Raw genomic sequence first — 23,911 nt, forward strand, 5'->3', positions numbered from 1 at the left:
GGTTAAATTAATTTGAATGGAAACATCAGTGCAGGCTTGCTGTTATCACATATCTGTGATGGTGTCCATTATTTTAATCCACCTGTTCCTTTAAAAATAACACTCAAACTCACCAATACTAATGCATCAATTCTGCTTTATTGTATGTCTTTATTAATGGTGGTAGAAGTTAATGTTACAGTACATTAGAGAAACAGTTGAATTTGATTATGTAGTTATAATAAAGGTGTTAGAATTACTTCAAGTGTGTGATTTGGGAAATGTAAAAAAAATCTAATGTTATATATTCAATCAAATGGAAAAGGGTAATATGAGAATTTTACATTTTAATAACTAATTTAATAAGTTAATATTTTAATATATTTTATACATTTATGTTATATTTATGTTTTCATAGTAGAGCAATTTATCATATGATAATGAGAATGTTTCCTTAATTTTAACTGCAAATTAAACTTTTGTCTCTGATTATTAGATCACTGACTGACTAATATTCGGTTGCAGTAATCAGTGCTTTCATGTGTAGCACTACAAAATGAAAAATGTAATGTTTTCTCATTTATCTAGGATTTATCTAAAGCAACAAGCAAAATGTCTTCAGCTAAAGGAGTATCTATTGGCATCGATCTGGGCACCACCTATTCTTGTGTCGGGGTTTTCCAGCATGGCAAAGTGGAGATCATCGCCAACGACCAGGGCAACAGGACCACCCCCAGCTATGTGGCCTTTACAGACACCGAGAGGCTCATTGGAGATGCTGCCAAGAACCAGGTCGCCATGAACCCCACCAACACAATCTTTGACGCCAAACGGCTCATCGGGAGAAAGTTTAACGACGCCGTCGTCCAGTCTGACATGAAACTCTGGCCTTTCAAGGTGATCAGCGATAACGGAAAGCCCAAAGTCCAGGTAGAGTACAAAGGGGAGACCAAGGCCTTCTACCCAGAGGAAATCTCCTCCATGGTCCTGGTTAAAATGAAGGAGATCGCTGACGCCTACCTGGGACAGAGCGTGTCAAATGCAGTCATCACAGTTCCAGCTTATTTCAATGACTCTCAGAGGCAAGCCACCAAAGACGCCGGGGTGATCTCAGGACTGAATGTTCTCAGGATCATCAACGAGCCCACAGCAGCAGCCATCGCCTACGGCCTGGATAAAGGTAAACGAGGAGAGCGCAATGTGCTCATCTTTGATCTCGGTGGAGGCACCTTCGACGTGTCCATCCTGACCATTGACGACGGCATCTTTGAGGTGAAAGCCACCGCGGGAGACACACACCTTGGCGGGGAGGACTTTGACAACCGGATGGTCAACCACTTTGTAGAGGAATTCAACAGAAAACATAAGAAGGACATCAGCCACAATAAGAGAGCAGTGAGGAGACTGCGTACTTCTTGTGAGAGAGCGAAGAGGACCCTGTCCTCAAGCACTCAGGCCAGCATTGAGATCGACTCTCTGTTTGAGGGCATCGACTTCTACACCTCCATCACCAGAGCACGCTTTGAGGAGCTCAACTCGGAGCTCTTCAGGGGAACACTGGAGCCAGTTGAGAAGGCCCTGCAAGATGCCAAGTTGGACAAATCAAAGATCCATGAAATCGTCCTGGTTGGTGGCTCCACAAGAATTCCCAAAATCCAGAAGCTCTTGCAGGACTTCTTTAATGGCAGAGAACTGAACAAGAGCATCAACCCAGATGAAGCCGTGGCGTACGGCGCAGCCGTCCAGGCTGCTATCCTAATGGGTGACACCTCAGAGAATGTCAAAGATCTGCTGCTGCTGGACGTGGCTCCCCTGTCTCTGGGCATTGAGACCGCGGGTGGAGTTATGACGCCTCTAATCAAACGAAACACCACCATCCCCTCCAAGCAGACCCAGATCTTCTCCACATATTCGGAAAATCAGCCAGGTGTGCTGATTCAGGTGTTTGAGGGTGAGAGAGCCATGACCAAGGACAACAACCTCTTGGGCAAGTTTGAGCTCACAGGTATCCCTCCTGCTCCCCGAGGAGTACCACAGGTGGAGGTCACATTCGACATCGATGCCAACGGCATTCTGAATGTGTCCGCCGTTGACAAAAGCACCGGCAAAGTAAACAAAATCACGATCACCAATGACAAGGGGCGCCTCAGCAAAGAGGAGATAGAGCGGATGGTACAGGACTCCGAAAAGTACAAGGCTGAGGACGATGTGCAGAGGGAGAAGATTGCAGCAAAGAACTCACTTGAGTCGTACGCCTACCACATGAAGAGCAGTGTCGAGGATGAGAGCATGAAGGGAAAAATTAGCGAGGAGGATAAAAAGATGGTCGTTGACAAGTGCAACCAGGCGATCTACTGGCTGGAGAACAACCAGCTGGCAGAGAAAGACGAGTATGAGCATCAGCAGAAGGAACTAGAGAAGGTGTGCAAGCCGGTCGTGACCAAGTTGTACCAGGGAGCAGCACACTCAGGAAGCCAGGCAGGAGGCAGCTCCAAGGGCCCCACTAATGAGAAAGTGGACTAAAGCCTAAAGATATCAACATTTTGTTTACAGAAATACTGTCGCTGTATCACTGTTGTTTGGTCGCAAAAAAAGATGTGATGTCACCCTTTATTTTCTTGAATTGTCATAATAAAAATACTTAAAATGATTTAACTGTCTTTAATTTGTGCTTGTAAAGCACAATTTACAGATGTTTTTTGCACATGTTGACCTATAAAGGCTTACTCCAACCTGAAACCATAAGTGTTTTAAACTTCATATGGGCTGGCCTTTTCTCTATTCAAAAAGTAAGCACATTGTTCCATTTTTGAGGTTCTACTAATTAGACTACCATTTTATATATCTTCACTTCTTTCAAGGAGATCTGGTACTTTTAAAACTCACTCTGCAGACTGGTTTTGGTTACTGGTTGCAATAATATATTCTGAGCTTGGAAAGTTTGCGTTCAGATATTTTGCACCAGCCTTTATAAATAATTTACAACAGGTTTTGATTAAGGGAATGCTTTTGAAGAAGATGCTTGAATGGAACTTTCCCCGTACTTTCATTTCTACCCATTCCTTTGATCTTCCCTTTTCTTGTGTTGGAATATGATTTACAGTTTACAAATGTGTGTATTACACAAGACACACAATACCATTAGAAATAGCAAGAGAGCGACCCACCGACCCAGCATTGCATTGCTATTATAAAAATGTCGGACTCACGATGCACAATTTATTAAATACATACATACGTCTACATTACCCACAATGCAACTCGACTGCCGACAGTTGATTCGGGTGTGTAATGCTAGTCGCAGCTAATGTAGCTCCAAGCTGCTAGCCTCAAGAAGAGATGAGGTGCGGCCCACAGAGGTCAGGTCACATCATTTTTTTATTTTCAAACTTGTAGTCTTCAATTCCAACAATTTGTCAGACTTCACACAGCTCCCTCTGCAGCCACAAAATACTTTATACAATTGTCTTCATATAAGTAGTAAGCTTATAGCCTGAGTTACTCCCAAACACCTGTAAATAGACTTGGAAGTCTTCACTCCTGAACGGTTCAGTCGGTCTCGCTGCTTGTGTTGTTCACTGAAGGATCCACTAGGTGGCAGTGTTGACTGGTGTCAGCGACAACATGAGTTTTCTTAACACACTGGAGGCCTCAAAGCTATACCTGTTGGATCACACTTTGTAGCTGCTCAATAATAACAACAACAATAACTATAATAATCTTTAGCTACTCCTGGAAATAGCAGTGAAATCACACTTGTATCTTTCAGTTGAACAGCAGCTGAAACTCTAGGCTGACATTAATCCTAATATAAAGAGTGATGAAATGGCGTAATTTAAGAGGATAGTCTGTGTAGCTGTCATGCAGTGAAACATCAGCATATGTTCAGGACGGCATAGGCCTACTGACTCTATATAGTGGCAGCCCACTAGATCCTTATTCAGTCAGGTGGTGCAAGTAACTAACAATAAGCCCCTTTTTCACATGCTGGAGCGGACACATCACTATAACACCTGTACAAAAGTACAAAACTCCAGTACACAACAATTCCCATATGGTGCACAGTTTGTACTTTTTGCCATTAGTCTTCTATAGCATATCAATCATACAAATTTAAGATATGTAGACCGGAGTATGTAAAATATTACAGTCTACAAAAAGAGGTTAATTGAGGGTTGATCTTGTATCTCTCTCTCTCTCTCTCTCTCTCTCTCTCTCTCACACACACACACACACACACACACACACACACACACACGCACACACACCCACATTTCATCAGCCCATCCTCTCGGTCTGATTAGAGGGAGTGGTTCAATGATGCGCCAACCGTCGCCAGCATCCGAAGAGTTAAACTGGCGAGCCTGTTGTTGAACGCACCATCCATCCAACCGGGCTGTGTCGCTAAGGGAGGGTCGGCTACTTGTGAAGAAAAGCAACAGATCCCCAGCTGGAGAACAACCTCACATCTGGCACTCGAGCCTGGTGTGAGAACTGGTGGAATATCTCAGCGCGTGATTAAATGCGCGGCTGGATCATTGTCAGGCTTCAGCATCTTGTGTGGAGAAGAGAAAAGTTGTCAGGGATAGTTATGGATTTTGGCGTTGCAGAATTTGGATATGATCTGTCTTAAGAAAAGGTGAGGAGTGACACATTACTTCAGACTACGTGGTGCATCCGATAGGCACGTACTGAAGCCTACGGTGCGTAATTGGCCAATTATTCTGTTGCCACAATCTTGTTTTCCACGAGCGGGAAATAAGTTTAACATGTGGAAGTATTAATTGAAATCACATTGTGTAATCTATTCGACAAAAACATTGAAAAACACATCCAGTGATCCTGGCCACCCGCGTTTGATTTCGCCACCAGACGGAGTTTTGTAACAGGTGGTTTTCGTTGTGCGTCTCGGCCGCTGTTTGGATTATTAGGCTGTTGATGTTTGGATATGCTAAATGAGACGCACAGGTCAGTCAGTTTAAGGACTGGGGTGTGAAATGAGGACGCACTTTGCGTTCATTTTCTGATTTATTTTTGTACGAGGGGACAACACGCTTTTAACGGAGGGGCGAGCAGCCAGGAGGTCCCTGCTTCTCAATGATCAGCTCGGTGTGTGTTTCGACTTACCGGGGGCGCAAGGCGGGCAACAAACCTCCGTCTAAAACATGTCTCAAGGAGGAGATGTGCAGAGGGGAAGACTCGGACAAAATTATCATCAACGTGGGCGGAACTCGACATGAAACCTACAAGAGCACCCTCAGGACCTTGCCGGGGACACGGCTGGCGTGGCTGGCAGACCCGGACCCGCAGGTCAGCTCCGACTCGGACGCTGCGGCCCCGAGCGCCGAGCTCTTCTTCGACAGACACCCGGGCATCTTCGCCTACGTGCTGAACTACTACCGAACCGGCAAGTTGCACTGCCCGGCCGACGTCTGCGGTCCGCTCTTCGAGGAGGAGCTGGCTTACTGGGGGATTGACGAGACCGACGTGGAGCCGTGCTGCTGGATGACCTACCGGCAGCACCGGGACGCAGAGGAGGCCCTGGAGACGTTTGAACCGCCGGACCCAGAGGCCGAGGATGACCGAGAGATGCCGAGGCGGTTCGGCATCGAGGACTGTCCCGACAGGTCGAGGAGCTGCTGCGAAGTTTGGCAGCCGAAGGTCTGGGCTTTGTTTGAAGACCCGTACTCGTCCAGAGCAGCCAGGGTGAGTCCACCAGGTGTTTTATCCTCTGAGCGCTTTGATGGGCACATGTCGGTGTGAGATCATGAAACCGGTAAGTGATTTTTCCATTTAGGGAAAATGGACGCACGTGTTGTCCTAATCAACAGGTGTCCCTATAAGTCTTTTAAAGTGCGCTATATGAACTATCTGCGTTTGTATTTACACTTTTCTCGTCAAAGTTTTTACCATCGACCAGCACTTTGTCTGCACTTGTTTCCCTTTACTACTCAGTGGCCTGGATGTTACTGGGCATTTAGTTATATCCTTCAACCTAATAACTCAACTTGATCGAGTGAGTATAGAAAACCTATTAATAGCTGCATTATTTGAACCTGGCAAGGCCAATAACCATGTGACTGTGACTTTTAATTCCAAGTAAACCTGGGTTTTATGGAGTTAGAAAAAAGTCTGGGACGTTTTCGGCGGTAGGAGTTGAGGCTCGATGTGGTTCTTTGTAGGGCAACGTTTTTGTTTTCGGACACTTTTGTTTTCTGGCCATATTCATATCATCACATCTGTTTCATTGACTGTTCCCACAGGAACAGACGTAGCTTCGCCAAAGCATCAACTAGGGATTGAATCTCAAACATCTGTTCGGATGTTTTGACTTGCTCACGTTTTAAACAGTCCAACAGAAAATCATACAAACACCAAACATATTGCAGCATTTGTTCTAATTCGTTTGAGTTGGTTCAAAAGCAGATATTAAAAACACAAATGATTGAGTGCATTACTGACGAGGGAAAAGTGATGAAACAAAAACAAAGGGAACCAAATGCAAAATGATACTATAATGACCAAACTATTTTAATTTTGTTCCTTTCTAATATATTAAGATGTATTCTTAATATATTAGAAAGGAAAAAGCACTCTATGGCAAAAAAGTCATACAGTCCTGTCCACATACTTTTGTGTACCTTTCGTTTGGAACAAGGGAAGTCATAAATTATAAAAAGTGTTTAACCCATTGGTTGTGTAAGAACTGTCCTGCTGAACTCAACCCCATCCAACACCTTTGGATCGACCTGGAGTCAGGCTGTATTACCCAGAATCAGTGATGCACCTCAGTGATGCACCTGTTGTTGAATGGGAGCAAGTCCCTGTATACTGCTTCCAAAACATTGTGGAAATCCTTCCCACGATGGAGACTGGTAAAGCAGCATGTTACGCCCAGAATTTTGGAACGAGATGTTCTGTGTCGACTACAATCACATACTTTAATGGGTGGATTTTTCAGGTGTGCTGTAAATGTTGGCTTTACTTCCTCATTGTTGGTGTCCCACAGAACACACTGCTGTATGTGTAATAGTAATAATAATTGCGAAATCAACCAATTTGCTTTCCTTAAACTGTTCATATTTTTTCTACTCTTTGAAAAAAACTCATTCACAGAAAGAAATCGACAGCGTTTCATCCTATGTAGTCACTTATGTTTGGGGTCAGGTAAACCCCAGAGAGGTCTAACTCCCTATTGGACCTCCTATAAAACAACAACAACAACAATAGATTCCAAATAAATGTACTATTAAGAGGAGTAATGCCGTGTTTATAAAGTACTAACAACACGAGTTACAGAAAAGGAGCATATGAACATCCAATAGATTTGACCATGTTCTTGGTCCATGCCTTCTGAAACATGTAATCTGTTCAAAAAGATGTTAATGATCAACAAAAACGATGAACCAACATGACATATCAGGCTGATAAAACAATGTAAAGGCTGTTTTTTGAGCTGTTAAAAGGGGCTATGGACCTCCAGGACCCCAAACAGAACATTCAAGTGAATGTAGTGCGCTAGAAGCCATGACGAATGTATTTATTCAGCTCCCAGTTGATAATTATTTATTTTAAAAATGTGGCACGTGGCCAGCACTCTCTCCCGACAACTAAATGTTGCTTGCACTCATGTGATGAATAGCAGTTTTTTTTAGTTTTTACTTAAATATATGTTGTGAAATTGTACCCGAATGCTGAAAATAGAGAAAATGCTGTTTCATGTGCTGCTGAAGTGTTCCCACACATCCTGTTCAAGGGTTGCTTTCAAAGCTTCTCTAAACACGAGTGTAAGGCTGCAGGAGTGAATGTCCATGTACAGTAAATCATGCTTTATATTAAACAGAAGAATATATAATCATCCATTTATCACAACAATCGAATGTACAATGTTGAGAGAAACCCCACTGCCCTATTTTTAGTGTCGTTTTGCTGATTTCAGAATGCTATTTTATTCAAAGCTTGTGGTCATGTCACACCTTAAGTGTTTGACATGTATTTATGATTTTAAGACGTACACTCATCGATAGTTGATAGCTTATCGATAAATGTTTGTATGTTGTAAATTAAAATCATTTTGCTCTGATTTCTTCCACAAGGAATAACAGCCATTTCTAAGCGTTTGAAAGTGTGCTCTGCCTAATGGCTTAGCAACAAAAGCAGCAGAGCGCTTAATGAAGTAAACACGAAGGCAAGTATCGAGTGTCACTAGCAGGAGTTGTCAGGCAAAGGGCCAGGAGCTTTCATCGGTCAAAAAAGAAAAATGCTTTTAGTCCAGAGAGAGAGAGAGGCTGATGCTCACTCTAATTTCTGTTTGCCTGTTTGTGGAGTTGAATGGTCTATTCAGAGGCTCCCGCAGTGTTGCAAAAGTTCTTATTACATGCCAGTCACAATACAAATCGTGTTTATTTTAGTTTCCCGTCCAGGTGGCATTTGCAGGCTGTCACTGTAGAACAGCCGACATCTCTGAGTCACAGCTGCCATCTGCATAGATGACCGCGTTCTGCCTGCCACTTCATCACGGCTGTCTCTCACCAACTGAATATTTGTAAATGAATCAATCAGGGTTCTCACTGTGGATGTGAATCTGGAACTATGTAACAAGAAGGAGCGAGGGCAGATCCATATTGACCCGCTCATGATGGTCATTGTCTATTTCCTCTCCAGCTGATCCATGCAGGTATGTTGGCTCTGTGTGCATTCTGAGAGGAGTGCATTTTGAGGGACTCACGTTACCTTTATTGCCTTTTTCTTTTCAAAGCGCCTCTGAGCTCAGCTCAGGTAATGTGACGCTTGACAGCCGGAGTTAATCATTTCAGCCGCATCCTCCTCACTATCAACCATGACTGGAGGTGCATCTCTGGGAAAGTCTGCACATAAAGACTGTTCTGATGATGGCACTACTCAAAAAAATCAAAAGACATGAGAGGACCATATACAGCATGTACTAGAGCAGTAATGGCCGTAAGATTTAAAGTGCTGACTCTAGGCTTTAATTTTGAGGGTGTTTACTTTCACATCAGATGAACTGTGTACGAATTGTAGTCCTCGTTGGACGTGCTCGGCACCATGATCACCATCATCATGGTGATCCCACGACTTTTCCTCTCTTGTCACCAAGAGGTTGACATTTGCGGTTTCGAGTGAAATGTGTTATGGAAGATTTCTATGATTCATCTGGAGAAGAGTCAAGGTTTTCAATCTATGTCAATAAACAGAGTCTTGAGAGAATCAAAGTTTTCGTCTTTTATTACTTGCAAGTAAGAGAGCGGTTCAGCAGACACGTATCTCAGTGTACTGCGAAAAAAACGCTTCTGCCAGTGATCGCTGGACATGTCATTTTATGGACATACAGAAAAAGTAACACCCAAGATGAGTCATACACAAAGCAGAAGTTCTGTATGCACGGTAAGCAAAACTGGGTTCAACTGGCCTGTGTAGGTGCCCCAAAACGGACCTTTGTGCTTGGCTTAGTTTTCTTGAACTTCTAAGAAACAGAAGTTGAAAAACAGGAACCAGGTAGTTTCTAGGTTTCGACAGTTCCCAGGAAGGGCAGGCAGTGTTTTCTACTTGCCTCTGCATTTTCCTGTTTTCGCTTAGCAGACACTTTAACATACATTTGATTAGAAGCACATGGTTAAAATATATTTTGCCATTACAAATGTCTCAACAATGAATTGCCAACACGTGCCAACACGGCAAACTAAGAGGGTGGCAATGACAAGTAAACATTACACCTGCTTCACATCAGCATGTTGGCACACTCACGTTTGCATTTAGTGCCACAGAGCCACGAGCCTGGTTGTAAACGCGACACAGTCCTTCAATTTTAGGGGACAGAAAGTTTAAATAACCTTAACATTAAGTTCACATAATATTTGGTTGCAAATCGTTTAATCAAAGACGTCAGCAGACTTTTATCTTCCCTGTCTGCATATTTAGGATCAGGATAGATTTTAGGGGTGAAAGTATTAAAATGGATACAATTTCTACACCGTTCACCAAATATAGATGTGAACACTCAAATACCTTTAAAGCTGAAAGTCAACATTAAGCTTGTAGTCATTTATTTTACTTAAAACCAAATTACTGGAGGATAGAGCCAAAACACTACTATTGTAATAGTATAGAAATAAACATGTTATTTCAGTTTAAACACCTGGAGCGCTCCATGCCACTGGAAGTGTACCAGGCTTTTTAATCTCAGAGTAGTTGCATGTGACAATTAGACTTGACATTAACATTAAACTCGGACCAGATAACTCAGTTAAATCTTCCCATATGCAATATTAACAAAATTCCACAGCTGCCTGTAATTAATCACCGCTGTGGTAATGGGCTGCAAGTTGTTGAGCAATTAAAACTGCCTTTCCCACAGAAAGGAGCAACGTATTCTATCCCACACAGAGAGACAAATCAATTTGTCTTTGTTGTGAGACCAAGGGATTAACTGATGTGTGTTTGTTGAGGTCTGATGCATATTATCTGGAGTCTACATTTCCAATTACCAATCAATTTGGCAATAGAAAATGCAGTTGTGTTTTTTATGTGTTCAGATTTTACACTTACATTTCTTATTGAATGACGTCTACATTCAGATTCAGTAACTGGATAAGATAGCTTGGCATGAATTTAGTTTTTTCATTTTTTATTGTCAAATTAAATGTTTAAAAGACGTTTGTCCTCGTTTAAAGTTGCAATATACAATGTTCAGAGCATTAATATAGCAGCAAACAAGAATTTGCGATGTAAAGATATAGTGAAGTGAAGTCTACCTGAGCTGAGAAGGAAGTCGCTGTCCTTCTGTGTGTGTTGTAATAAGAGTCTGTTGAGAGCTGTTGAGCGGCAAAAGAAGTGCTCCCAAATTAATAAACTTTAATTATGTATAGATTAGTTGCAGATATACAGATTTAAATAATGTTGAATTAGCGACGATTGTACAGTTAGATATTAATATTGGGTGGAAAGTCTAACCGTAATACAAAATTAATATTGCCTTCTCACCTTTTGTCTTCATGGAATCACATCAATGTATTCACTTCTCTGTCATCAAATCCTCGGTAAAACCTCATTTGTGTTTCTTGCTGAATATGAACCCCATCCTCACACGTCCCATTTCATCTCTGTGTGACACCCAGTTGATACATAATAAAGAGCCTTCTGGGCTCGACTTTCACAGCACTGACACCTTTCTCTGCTGCTCTGTAATTGGAACACCGGATTTGATTTTTAACACATCAAAGCAGCGCAGCCTCGATGGACAGAGACCCTTAACACACTGAAGGAGGGATGTAATCCTGTGAGATTATGCTGACTGTTTATTCTGATCAATTCTAATCTGGTTGCTGAAAATAGATACGTATGACTGAAAATGTAATCTTACATCAACCAAACCAAAGAGTGTGTCCTTCAGTTAAAAACAGCTTATTCAACAGTTTGTAGAAGATTGGCCAGATTAAATATTGTTTTATCAGCTTCAAACCTCAGAAGGATTGTAGACGGTGTTTTATATTATTGTACGTTTGAGAAGGAGCGACATGACAAATAAGAGAGAAGTCAGTATTTTTACTGGTTGAAATACTGGTATTTTCTGGCTTTTTCTCCCAGAACTTTATTACAGTAAATCTCACATGAGTCTTCATCAAGCGTATGCTCAGTTGTTATGGAGATGGTTCAGTTGTTGTCTAAAGTATGGAATTAAAGTTGCATCCTCACAGATGGTCGTAACCTCTGTCCATGATGGTCTCCGATGTTGGATGTGGATCTTTCTCCAGTCGTCCACTGACTCCTGGTCGATGACCTTTGCCCTGTATTCAGTCTGTGGTTTTGGGTTCACAGACAGCTGATGTCGTCTCTTGTCCAGGGTCCTCTCTGTTTCCTTGATGTGATGTCAAACACGACTCTGGTCTTCCTCTCAGGGGGAGTCCTGTGTTGAGAGCGTACCAGCAGAGGTCTTAAGGTGTTAGTATAATATTACGTTCTATTAAAGCCACACAAAAGAGACTCAATGGCATGTTTCTGGTTTCCCCCCCCCGGTGATGTGGTGTCCGTCCTGGTTGTAAGGATTCTCAGCATCAACTTCTTGTACCCGTTGGCCTGGAGTTACCCCATCTCTCTACCCTCCCCCTGAAATGAGTCAAAACTTAGAATTGAGTTCTACCTCCTCCAATATTGTTTCTTGTTTTATATCACAGTTTAGATCATCCCTACCGCTTCTGGTTTCATGAAAATATAAACGTGTGACAATAAATAACTTCTCCACAGATATCCTGGAGAAGCCCAGCTGACAGTAGTGCACATTTATTGTCCTCCACCTTCAGGTGGACTGATCCTGAATCAGTGTGACATGAATTCTAAGAAAACATCAGAAGAGGCTGCTCTCACGGGCTTTGCAGCTGCTGACTGCTCACAAGGCTCGTTGTTGTGGTTCTTGCGTATAGCGTGTGAGTGTTAGTAACAGCGTGATGCTGAACAGCTGGAGGTGATGGCCGTGATGGGACTCCCCAGCTGCTGCACCCTGACGCACAGCCTGCTGCCTGTCCTGCGTCCCTCCCTCCCGCTCTGGTCTTCCCATCTGGGACCGGGCGGCTGTCCCCTCGGGGGGAACGTCGGCTCTCTTTGCACACCGACACCTGATACTTTGGCTCAATGTCTTCTTGCCACCAGTGATTGGCACTACGTACACTCAGGTTTTAAACTGCAGGTTTAAGAAGTAGAAAGCCTGTAGTGTAAACATTACGAGAGACAGTCCAGCATTCAAATTATTAGTGAGTAAAAGTTGAGATGCTTCACTACAAATCCCAAAATACTTTCAGAAAAAGATGTGGCGCCCACCTACACAAACACAGGTGTGAGGTCAAGCTGTGGGGTGTTATTGTGAAGACTTCCTTGTTAATCAGCCTTTTATGAGCAGAGCAAATTGTCCTTGTGTGTGCCAGGACCTCCAGCCCCTTCCCTGCAGAAGTGCCCCTGGCTGCAAATATCCAGCTCTGTTTAGTTCTTGGATAAACCGTCTGGCATTTGAATAAACTGAACACTGTTGAGGCCTGTTGGGCTCATCACAAGCAACTGGACTCACTTTTTATTTAGGTGGCTGCTGATTTATTGTCATACCGAAGGAGCATTTGTTTGTGTGATGTGATTTTGTCAAAGCCAGAAAAGTGTGGAAATGTGTTTGGCTGCAAGATGTTTTATTTAAAGCCATTAAAAACAATTGTCACTTGTTGAGACAAATACAGAGATTGATGAAACAGCTGGACAGTTTTTAGAAACAACACAATGGACACATTTATTGAGGCTTTTGTTTTTCCAACAAACACAACCCTTCTGTGTTTGCAAGTGTGAACGTGTCCAGGCTTCAACCCACTGGATGTTTGGTGGGTGGGAGCTGGAGCTTAGAGGACATCATGACGGTCCCACATGTTGCTTGGTGTAGCTTGTTGCTGGCAGGGGAAAAGAAGTGGCTGCAGAGGGGGCACCTGTCTGCCTGCACTGTCCCCAACAGAGCTAGCATTGACGAGGGCCGCAGTGCATTGAGGGAATTGTGCACTCTTAAGTGATAGAAAATCTGCAAAATAAAAAATATGCTACTTTATACTTTTACACCACCAAAGCCCAGGAGGAAACTTTCACTTGTAATGGAGTATTCTACATTGCAGTATTATTTAAGTATCTTGTGTATTTCTTCCACCACTAACTAATGTTGATTGAATGATACTAACAGAGGAGAAAAACACTTTGTTTACTGGTTTTAAACTGGTTGAGAAGAGTAGCAAAATCCCTCTACATGGTTATAATCCTCAACTTCAGCGACGAATAAGTACTGAATAAGTAACTAATCCAGCCGTGTGTTTCTGTTTGCTTGTTGTGATATTCCCTGTGACTGGCTGGCCTGGTGATGCTCAGGGGAACCTGTATCTATGCGACCGGGTGAACTCTTCAGAGTCGGGGCTTCACAGCCTTCCCTCTTGTCTTGCAGCTCAGTCCTCATCATCTTAAGAGGATCAGAGCTGTGTGACAATAGAGATACGATCAGACGTGTACCATACTGTGTGCGGTATTGCTGTTTTTAACATGGGCTGCTATTTTTTTAACTCCATAAGCTGTCCCATTCGTATTGATTTTATTTGTTCCACAGTGAGTTAGTATCTCCATTGGACATCACATGCTTTATTTGTTTATTCTAATCGCAGACCCAAACACTATAAAGCAGGTTGATATACAAGAGGCCCCTGGAGGTAGAAGGTAGCTGAGTGCATGCAAGGTACAGGTACATATTTATCCAGCTGAAACATTAGAAAGGTTGGAGAGGCATTGCAATTTGTCAAGGCTTTAGTAAACAATGAAGAGAGATCAGGTATGAGTTAGCACACAATATGAACACAAACACAGACAGGCATGGCCATTGTTCCGGATCGGGAGGATGCCATGCAGCCGCATTGTTCAATTTACTTTCCATCAGTTCCAAAAGCAGTTTGACTCGCTCGCTATTTTGTTTGGATTTGTACTTTTAAGAGAGATCATTTGTGTTTTTATCGTGTAATTGTCAGAGGGAACACTGATAGCAGTGTTTCACTCGGTGAAATGTGTCTGATAAACCTGTCAACAGGACAGGTGACTCTTTCACGACTCGGCCGATTGTCCAGAGTATCTTTTCCCAAGCCGTTCTGTGTCGGCAGACTCTGCTCATCCCTTCACTTCCTTTTCCTCCACTTGTGGTTCGAGACGACACGAGCTGTTACCAGATGAACCAAAACCCTCCTTTTTCGGAACAAAATCAAACCTCAAGGCTATTTTATGTGTGATATATGTGAATCAAAATTCACACGGTAAGTCAGCATTGGCACCATGTGAGCGCCTCAGCATGATTCAGGCTCTGTGTTCATGGCAGTAATTGGTTTGAAATTGGTCCGTTTTGTCACAAGAAAATTGTCTTGGCTCCCAAGTCCTTTAAAAAAGAAAAAAAGATATTCTCTCACTAATCTCAGAACTAGAGTGGCAGCGGACAATCACAAGAATGATTTCAATCCTGGCAGGTAATAGGATGTCATGAGGAGGCGTAGTGGCAGTGGAGCAGGAAGAAAGTTGATTATGTTTGAGGTTTTATTTTTTGGAAGGGGGTGGGGTAGTTGGGCAGCATAGTTGCTATAAAATGACAGTATTATGGTTGCCTTTTATCATCTTAATTATCAATGACACTCATTTGTTTTGGTTTCTTGGAAACAAACATTTGCAGTGCATTTTTGTATCTTTGCGTTCATTGTGAACTCTTCATTTATTCAGTTTTTTGCCAGTGTATGGACGACATCATTGTCAGTCGACCAGCTCATTGGTCCAGACTGAACTATTTCATTGGTTGCCATGGACTTTGTTTCAGAGATTAATTTCCTCCTCAGTATGAATTGTAGTAACTTTGATGGCCACCTGATTTCTCATTGAGCGCCATCATTATGTCAATGTTTTTATTCGTCCAACACTTTGGTTTGCAAATACCTTCCAAACTAATGACAGTCCTGTCATGCTCAGCTGTGCTTACTGTGTCGTGCTGACTAGGAAATGTTAGCAGGCTAACAAGCTGAAATGGTGAACATTGTAAACACTGCTAAACATCAGTATGCTAGCGTGCTGACATTAGCATTTAGCTACACATGTTAGGCAGATTAAGGTTTTTCTTTCCCATCTGGGGAATACTGGTGGGTAAAGGTTTTCCATAGTAGTCTGGGTAGCCCTCCACCTCTGTATAATTTGAATATGGTATATTTGTATTTTATTACATTGAGGATAGTTCGAGATATCAGGGCTCAATTTCTAAACTTCATATGAAGCTATTTTTCAGTCGTTCTTTTAAGTGAAAAACTAACTTCACAGTGAATGATTCATCACAATTAACATGAATCCTCACTTTGATATTGTCAACGCTTGTGTCTTATCATAATGTTTCTGTTCTTGACTTAAGTGTTAATATCAGTGTTTAGTCTTCGCTTACTGTCAATCATCTCAAACTCACTGCCTCTGCCAGAAAATAATCCCTCAAAACAGGCTGCTTTCACATCAATGTCTTTTTTGTCAGTGATACTGTAAAGTTTGACAAAAATAAGTCTTATAATATAACTCCACAAGGATAGAAAAATCCATGCCTATTAATTAGTTGGAAGGCATGAAATTGTATTAATTATTTGTTTTATTTGTCTCTTATAGGGAGTGGCGTTTGCCTCTCTCTTCTTCATCCTGGTGTCCATCACCACCTTCTGCATGGAGACCCATGAAGCCTTCAATGAACTGCAGAACCATACGGAGCTGGTGGTGGTGGGCAACGTCACACGGAAAGTGGAGAGGCTGGAGATGGTTACCAAGCCCATCCTCACCGTTGTGGAGGGCATCTGTGTGGTCTGGTTCACATTTGAGTTCCTGGTGCGTATCATCTGCTGCCCACGCAAGTTGGTCTTCATCAAGAACACGCTCAACATCATTGACTTTGTGGCCATTCTGCCATTCTACCTTGAGATGGGTCTGAAGGGTCTGTCGTCCAAAGCTGCCAACAACGTGCTGGGCTTCCTCCGTGTGGTGCGGTTTGTTCGGATCCTCCGGATCTTCAAGCTGACACGGCACTTCGTAGGCCTCCGCGTGCTGGGCCACACGCTGAGGGCCAGTGTCAATGAGTTCCTCCTTCTCATCATCTTCTTGGCACTGGGTGTGCTCATCTTCGCCACCATGATATACTACGCTGAGCGCATCGGAGCCAACCCCAACGACCCCACAGACTTCAAACACACACACTTCAAGAACATCCCCATCAGTTTCTGGTGGGCGGTGGTCACGATGACGACGCTGGGCTATGGAGACATGTTCCCACAGACGTGGCTAGGCATGATGGTGGGGGCGCTGTGCGCGCTGGCCGGGGTGTTGACCATCGCCATGCCGGTCCCCGTCATCGTCAATAACTTTGGGATGTACTACTCGCTGGCTATGGCCAAACAGAAGCTGCCAAAGAAGAAGAAGAAGCACAAGCCAAACCCAGACGCTCCGACTGACTCGGCCTCGTTTGGGAAGTCGGAAACAAACTCTCACAGAGACAGCACTCAGAGCGACACGTATCCGCTGGCTGCTGAGGAGAGCGTCAGCAGGAACCGCTCAGGTCAGCTTGCAATGCAATGCTAAAGGGTTCATCCACCCAAAAAAAAAACATTTTCTCGCTTGTCTTTTGTGTCATCTTTTCTGATGAAAAGATTTGCCAACACAAATATTTGTGGTGCTCACATCATTGAAAGATGACCTTTTAATTTAAACAGTAATGTCTGTCAACGTCCAAGTTACTCAGAATAATCCATAGACCTCACTGAACATTAGATACTTTTTACCATGAAAATATTCTCTTTTCAAATTGTTATCCGTGTTTTCTTTGGATTATCCAGAGGATTGGGGGGGGGGGGGGGGGGGGGGGGGCATTGTTGCTGGAGAGAAATGTTGGACATGTTTTTGATTTACTATTTATTATTTATATTTCTGTGTTGTTAACAACACAAACAAATTAGCATTCACCTGAATGGTATTAAGGCAAAAAATTGGGGTAAATAAAACCAAAAAGTATCTGCATGACTAAATACCACTAGAGGTAAATTTAAAAATATTTTCTTTGTAATTTGGATGAAGTGACCCTTTTAAGCTGATGTTCTGTTTATTGAATTTATTCATCAGGTTTTTCATTTCGAAGATTATTTTGTTTGTGATGATAAACATTTGAGAGGTCTTGAGCTAATTATAACATAGCAGCCTGACAGTTTGTCTGACAGATGTAATGTGCTTAGTCATATAGACGGTAAGACACCACGATGAAATTACTCCTCATAACATCTCCGACAAATTGAATTGAATCACAGAAAAATACAGATTTTATGCAATATACCTGTGCCTTTGTCTGGGCACTCGGGGCAGTCTCACTAAAAGCTTTGGCATTTACGTCTCTGCGCGTTTTTGTCTTCCTGTCAGACTCCAAACAGAACGGTGATGCAAATGTGGCCCTTTCAGAGGAGGAAGGCTGCAGCCTGACCCAGCCGCTGTCGCCCACTGAAAAGTGGTCCCTGCGGTGCTCTCGAGGGCGAGACAAGACTAAGAAGGAGGCCACCTGCTTCCTCCTAACCCCTGGAGACCCCAACGTCCATACTGGTAAATTAGATGCATATCAGTGCACACCTGGATATACACATTTACCGTTTGTACGGTTGCACATTGTGCTTTTTATCTGTACTGTGGTTTCAATTTACTTCTCTGAAAAAATTCAAATTTGGTTCGATTGGTATGTCATGAGGTGAGTTGTGTTTCCTCCACTGGTGCTCTCTGGGAATTCAAGAACATCCTGTTAGTTAGTCAGTTAGTAAAGTTCCTGACAGGTTACAGGTACTTAAAGGGAGATATTAACCTTTTGGGAAATCTGCTTTTTTTGTTTAAGTTATATGAGAAGATTGATACCATTCTCACGTCTGTTCTCCAAACTGATAACCTGGCTCTGTCCAAAGGTATAAATATAAATATGCCTACCAGCTCCTCTAAAATTCACTAATTAAAAGTTGTTATGCAATATTCAAAGCATTAATCTAGCAGCAAATAACCATTTGCTATGTGAAGATAAAGTGGAGTGATATCTACCGTAGCAGAGAATGAAGTCGCTCTCCATCTGTGTGTGTGTTGTAATTCGAGCTTCTGCTTGCTTTATTGACATAACCAAGCCGGCTGCGCGAGCTTTTTGTGCATGTGAGCGTGCCGCACTGGTTAGCTCACGGCCACCGCTCCGCACCGCTCTCATACGGCTGTTACAGCTGATAATGACGTCCCAACAGACGGTGGAAGCGTAGCACCCACCTTCTGACTCCCCTTCAGGTAAACACTGTTAGCTCTGTCAGCACTTTTGCTAGTTAGCGCTGTTAGAGCTGGTAGCACCGTTAGCTGTGTGCTACGGGTTCAGCCTTTGCCACATTGAGAGCCGTGTGGAGGCAATAGATGTGGTCTGAATTTCAAATGGTGCACCTTTTAACATGTTATATCTTGTTTTATTTATTATTACAAATATCGAAGTGCAAAAATTACATATTTGTAGTTTTTACACTTTGGTACCAAACCACCTGTGTCTAAATTTAAGAAAAGCCCGATATACTCAAGCATATGCTTTCAGGTTCATGTACAAGCATTTGTAATGCAAGTTGGATTAAATCAAATCAGTCATCTTGTAGACATTCAGATTGCATTTATACACCTTTGACCTCCGACTCTCGGTGATTACTTATATAACACCAATATTCTTTAATTTTGACTATTAGAGGAGGTGTCTGAAACCGGTAACATGTGTACAAAAAAAAAGGTGAAGCTCCCTTAAGTGAATTGACATGAATTGACATCCACTGTCAGCCTGCCGTCTCTCTCTGCTTGAATGGCTGCCGGATCTCACATCTGAGCTTCCCAAAGTACCCAAAAGCCCCTTGTGAGAAGAGGCTCTATATTTGGCAGTCATAGATTCATTCCTGACATCCTGAGCACACATCCCACCCAGTCAACATCCTGACTTTTCGTCCGCAATTAGCACAACGACACTGAAGATGTTTTCCTGCAAAAATGCTCTTTACCGAGATGTATTTTTCTACCAAAGGTCATTAGCACATCACTGTGGAGGAAAAAACAACACATAAATGGGGCACTTACTTGCTTGGCTCCTATGAGACAATATACTCCTCCCCCTTTTTTGACAACCCATTACAAGGAAATAGTATTTGAACATGTGTGTTGAAAGCCTCGTCAGTCACTGAATGTGTTGAGTGTTGTAGATTGGTGTCGGTTAATGGTATGTTGTCACATGACCGTGAAAAAAAAAAAAAACACCTGTTATATCAGATTTCTGATAAATGAGAAGAAGGGATGTCCGTCGACATGTTATGATGCTCAGGGGAGGAAATCATTAGTCAATATAAAATCTTTAGGTTTAGAGTTATGATGGGAAAGACACAAACACAGAGAAACACAAATCATCACCAGCCTGCTTTCACGCTGACTTCTCTAATATTACCCTGAAGTATCTGGTCAGCTCATGAAATTGCCAAGCGAGCATTCTTCTGATAGACAAAAACGATTGGAAGCTATGCAAAGCCAGAACACCTTAAAACTAATCTTTGAGAGAGAGAGGGGAGGGGGTAATTCAATCCTGAGCCCTGTGTCTGGTGAGTATGTGGATAATGACATCCCGGTCTATTACAGGGGAATATCGCACACACACAACACATTTTAGTGCACATTACCTGCAAAAAGGGCTCAAGTAGACGTTCAACAGTGTTAAAACTGTTGCGTCAGAGTTCAAAATCAAAAACTCCTTGTTTCTGTCCAACATGCAAAAAGCTGCCTTTTGTGATTGCAGCCATTTTGAGCTGGTCGGATGGAGATGGATTATAACACAGTGGCTCTGGTCTTCAGAGCGATGCCCATAAGGGATGGTGTTAGCTTAATTCCAGGGTTACAGGATACAAGGTATGGATCATATTTCACCAGAGCAGTATGGCAGGAAGCAGAGAGAAGGACAGATGGATGCAGCAGATCTGAAGATGCTCAGATGGTTATCAGTGACAGGAAATGGTCTCCCGTCTTATAGAGGGAACAAAATGCTGGTGAATTTGAAGAGATTACGGCCGTCACAGGGAATCATGCGGCATTGTTGCGGCAATCACCGTCACAATTTATACGTGCAAATACTGTCCTGTTGGGGAGTGCATTGCCTCAGCGACGTGAAAACCACCAGCTCATCTCCTTATGATGAGTGCGTAATGGTGTGGCAAACCGTTCAAGTGCTGCTAAAAGGAAGCAGCAGGCGGATATTCAGACAAGCAGAGAAAAGGCTCCTGAGCTCTGATGGGCCTCCATATTCCCGAGTGACTGGATGATTGCTCCTCGTAAGTTTCCATTAACAACATGGGTGGTCCTAGCAAAAGCCTCCTGCTGGCCTCTGAAGTTCAGATCTGTAGGATTTCTCTGTCTGTGGAGTGAAGGTAAAGTAATACTCCTTAAACAGGAAACTTTAAACAGCAATTGATAAGTCATTTATCAAGCAGAAATGTAAAACATTTATAGGTTTCTGCTTTTCAAATTTTAGGACTTTTCATAATTGTAAATTTAATTTCTTTGGGTTTTGAACTGTTGGTCAGATACAATTGGCTTTTTGAAGATGTCCTCTTCAGGAAACATGTTGTGGACATTTTTCACTATTTTATGACATTTTATAGATAAAGCGCATTGATTTGGGTTTTCAAAAAACAAAGGATTGACTAATAATGAGAATATTAGTTCACAGTGACAGGTTACCAGCATGAACAGGGTCAGCTTTTGTTCAGCAGAGATATTTCATTACACTAGGACAAAATGATGCTCCAGGTCCCGTTTCTAGGTCTTTCATGCTCAAATCTTAATTCAGCGTGTTTCATTGTGTTTCTTAACAGAGACCTGTAAAGACATCCTCGCTGCCACTGGAAACTACGCTCAGCCGGAGGTCACCACGTTGACCTGATGCTGATTGGCTACGAAAAGGAGAAAGAGCGTGAGCTCTCGGTGGAGTACATGCTGCGCTGAGCTCCTCTTTTGTCAATGGATGAACTGCGGAATGGATTCTCTTTATTCAAGACACGATTTCTTTTAATTTCATTTTTTTTGTCTCTGTCATACATCCAAAAACCCTGTAAGTAGAAAACCAGTTGCATCGGAGATTTACCAGATGTACACTCATTTGCATGTTACAGAGCATTTTGCATGTGTTGCATGATCTACTATGATACAATGTGGTGGCTACCATTTAATATGTTTATCATTTCGTCAATGTGTCTCAAAGTCTGAATTAGCTTCTTGTTGGGTCCTACATGAACACACAAGTTTCTGCCATCGTTTGAATAGTTTTGGTTATTTAACATCATAGACTTCTGAAGTCTTGAAGTGGGCGGGGCCCAATTGGAAAAATATGATGTCATGTATGTCAGTGCACCAATCAGGATTTAGCAACATTTGAATTGGATGACAGTTGGCGGGTTGTTTGGTCACTGTCAATCAAATCTGACCAAATCTCACCCGCACAGTGCTGATGAAGCAGATTAATAGAGTTTTCAGTCGGAAACTTTTCATAAATATTATAAACTTAAGTTAATATTATTGGTCAACTTTGACTATTGCTTATTTAGTCATGAATAGTCAATGTTGTAGAGGAAGACTTTTCATGGGTTTTAATCTAGAGTGAGTCTCATTTGCTAATGAGATTTGTTAGCGTGATTTTCTTTATTTTTCACCTTTTCTAGGAGTACAGTATGTACAGAAGTGTCATAAAAAACATAAAACTTAATCGGCACCGGATTAATGTCTTTCGTCTATAAATGTTAACTGTCTAGTAAGAACACCCAAACACTTGGGAATATGTGTTTGTGCAGCAAAACTGTTACTGTGAACTAGGAATAGATGAGAATTTGAAATCATTGTTCGATCCTCAACCAAACAGAACCAGAATTCTCCGTTGGTCATCCGGTCTCTGCCTTCTGTCGTGCCACTACTGTTTAACACTGACCAAAGGGACACAGCTTGTCCCCAGAGTGGTATGAATGCTGCTCAGGCAACACATTGTTTGTAAATCCTTGTACAATAAGAGTTTAACAAAAGAAAAACAATCAATTGAGCAGCACTGTTTGTCTGTTACATTAGCTGTATACAATGAAGGCATCACTGCTGGTTGAGTCAGGACCAAATGTAGATTCTATTAGATTACATGGTAGATTTTTAGCACTATCATTAGTATAAAAATAAAATATATACAGTGCAATGCCATCTGTTCCATGTGTGGCTCATGTTGAGTAATGGAGCTTAAATGTGTGCAGTAATGTAATTTGTACCTTAACACTTCTGGTTGTGTCGGATCTGTAGAAACCCTGTTACATGTTTCAGCAGAGGAAGAAGCAGCAGGAGTGTGGTTTCTTTCACTTGTGACTTATAATATACTCCTCATGGTCTACCATAGTGGCCTTATGTTTAACAAACAAAGGGAAAGTTCATTTCATCTTCATTAGAGCTCATCTTCAGCTCCGTTTCTATGACTCAGAGGTCTGTAATTATGTATAAGCACAGTTGTACGTATGTAGCACATGTCGAATATTCTGGATCATTCCTTCAACTCTTTTCTCTTCTTTATATGTCACGTTTATGCACCATGAAATAGACGTTGGCCAATAAGGAAGCATTATTATTTCGATAATTAACCTGTTTCGCCTCATTTCCTGTTTTCCCTGTTGTAAACTCGAATGTGATTGAGAAGCACACTCCGTTTCATATCTCCCCATTATGGATTGTATAGGTGTGATGGAAGTCCAACTGACAGATGTGTGTGCGTGTGATGTTGTATCATGTAGGCATGTGTTTTCTATGCAGAAATAGAAATAAAATCCACCCCCAACCCCCCTGGTGTTGAAGATAAGATCTTGTCGTTTCTGTACATTTGTATTTTCATTCACAGCTTGCGTTATGGAATCTGACTTTTGTCCCCCATTACCTGCACAGTGTGGGGGTGTGTATCTCTCTGCTGCTGCTGTGTCACCTACTGTACGGCTGTTTATAGTGGTGTAGTCTGGTGGCCTGGTGGCTTGTCTGGTGTAACAGCAGTCACAGCCTCCTGCTCTCCTGCGCCTCCATGATTATGTACCAAAGGTGTAGATGGCATACAGAACCTGTCACCATGGAGATTTGGGATGACAGGCAACACTAATTACTGCTCGGCTGCTTCCGTCTCCCCCTCCTTCTGTCTTTCACAGGCAAAGAAACACCACTCACTCTCACTCTCACTCTCACTCTCTCTCTCTCTCTCTCTCTCTCTCTCTCTCTCTCTCTCTCTCTCTCATGCACACACATACATACTCAGCTCAGCGTGATCATCATGACT

The 23,911-nt window shown here is 42.4% G+C and overlaps 2 protein-coding genes across 2 annotated transcripts; both read left to right on the forward strand.

The window, feature by feature from the left end:
• The first annotated feature begins 591 nt into the window (after window positions 1-591).
• On the forward strand, window positions 592-2,502 carry hspa1b (heat shock protein family A (Hsp70) member 1B). Its single transcript, XM_076090945.1, has one exon. The coding sequence runs from the start codon at window positions 592-594 to the stop codon at window positions 2,500-2,502; it is 1,911 nt and encodes a 636-aa protein (XP_075947060.1).
• Window positions 2,503-4,979: 2,477 nt separating this feature from the next.
• kcnc4 (potassium voltage-gated channel, Shaw-related subfamily, member 4) lies at window positions 4,980-23,449 on the forward strand. The gene is made up of 4 exons (XM_076095225.1): window positions 4,980-5,685; window positions 16,174-17,110; window positions 17,962-18,138; window positions 21,444-23,449. The coding sequence occupies exons 1-4, from the start codon at window positions 5,077-5,079 to the stop codon at window positions 21,509-21,511; spliced, it is 1,791 nt and encodes a 596-aa protein (XP_075951340.1). The 5' UTR covers window positions 4,980-5,076; the 3' UTR covers window positions 21,512-23,449.
• Window positions 23,450-23,911: the final 462 nt, after the last annotated feature.

Source organism: Anarhichas minor, unplaced genomic scaffold (assembly GCF_050575085.1).
Source record: "Anarhichas minor isolate MPS153535 unplaced genomic scaffold, ASM5057508v1 ptg000003l, whole genome shotgun sequence".
In the NCBI taxonomy this organism is placed as follows: Eukaryota; Metazoa; Chordata; class Actinopteri; order Perciformes; family Anarhichadidae; genus Anarhichas; species Anarhichas minor.

What these genes read in the sequence shown, in the direction of transcription:
- hspa1b (XM_076090945.1), top strand. Translation starts at nt 592, where the DNA reads ATGTCTTCAGCTAAAGGAGTATCTATTGGCATCGATCTGGGCACCACC.
- kcnc4 (XM_076095225.1), top strand. Translation starts at nt 5,077, where the DNA reads ATGATCAGCTCGGTGTGTGTTTCGACTTACCGGGGGCGCAAGGCGGGC. An exon ending in CGTCAGCAGGAACCGCTCAG is followed by an intron (nt 17,111 to 17,961) that starts GTCAGCTTGCAA and finishes TCTTCCTGTCAG; the next exon opens with ACTCCAAACAGAACGGTGAT. An exon ending in AGACCCCAACGTCCATACTG is followed by an intron (nt 18,139 to 21,443) that starts GTAAATTAGATG and finishes GTTTCTTAACAG; the next exon opens with AGACCTGTAAAGACATCCTC.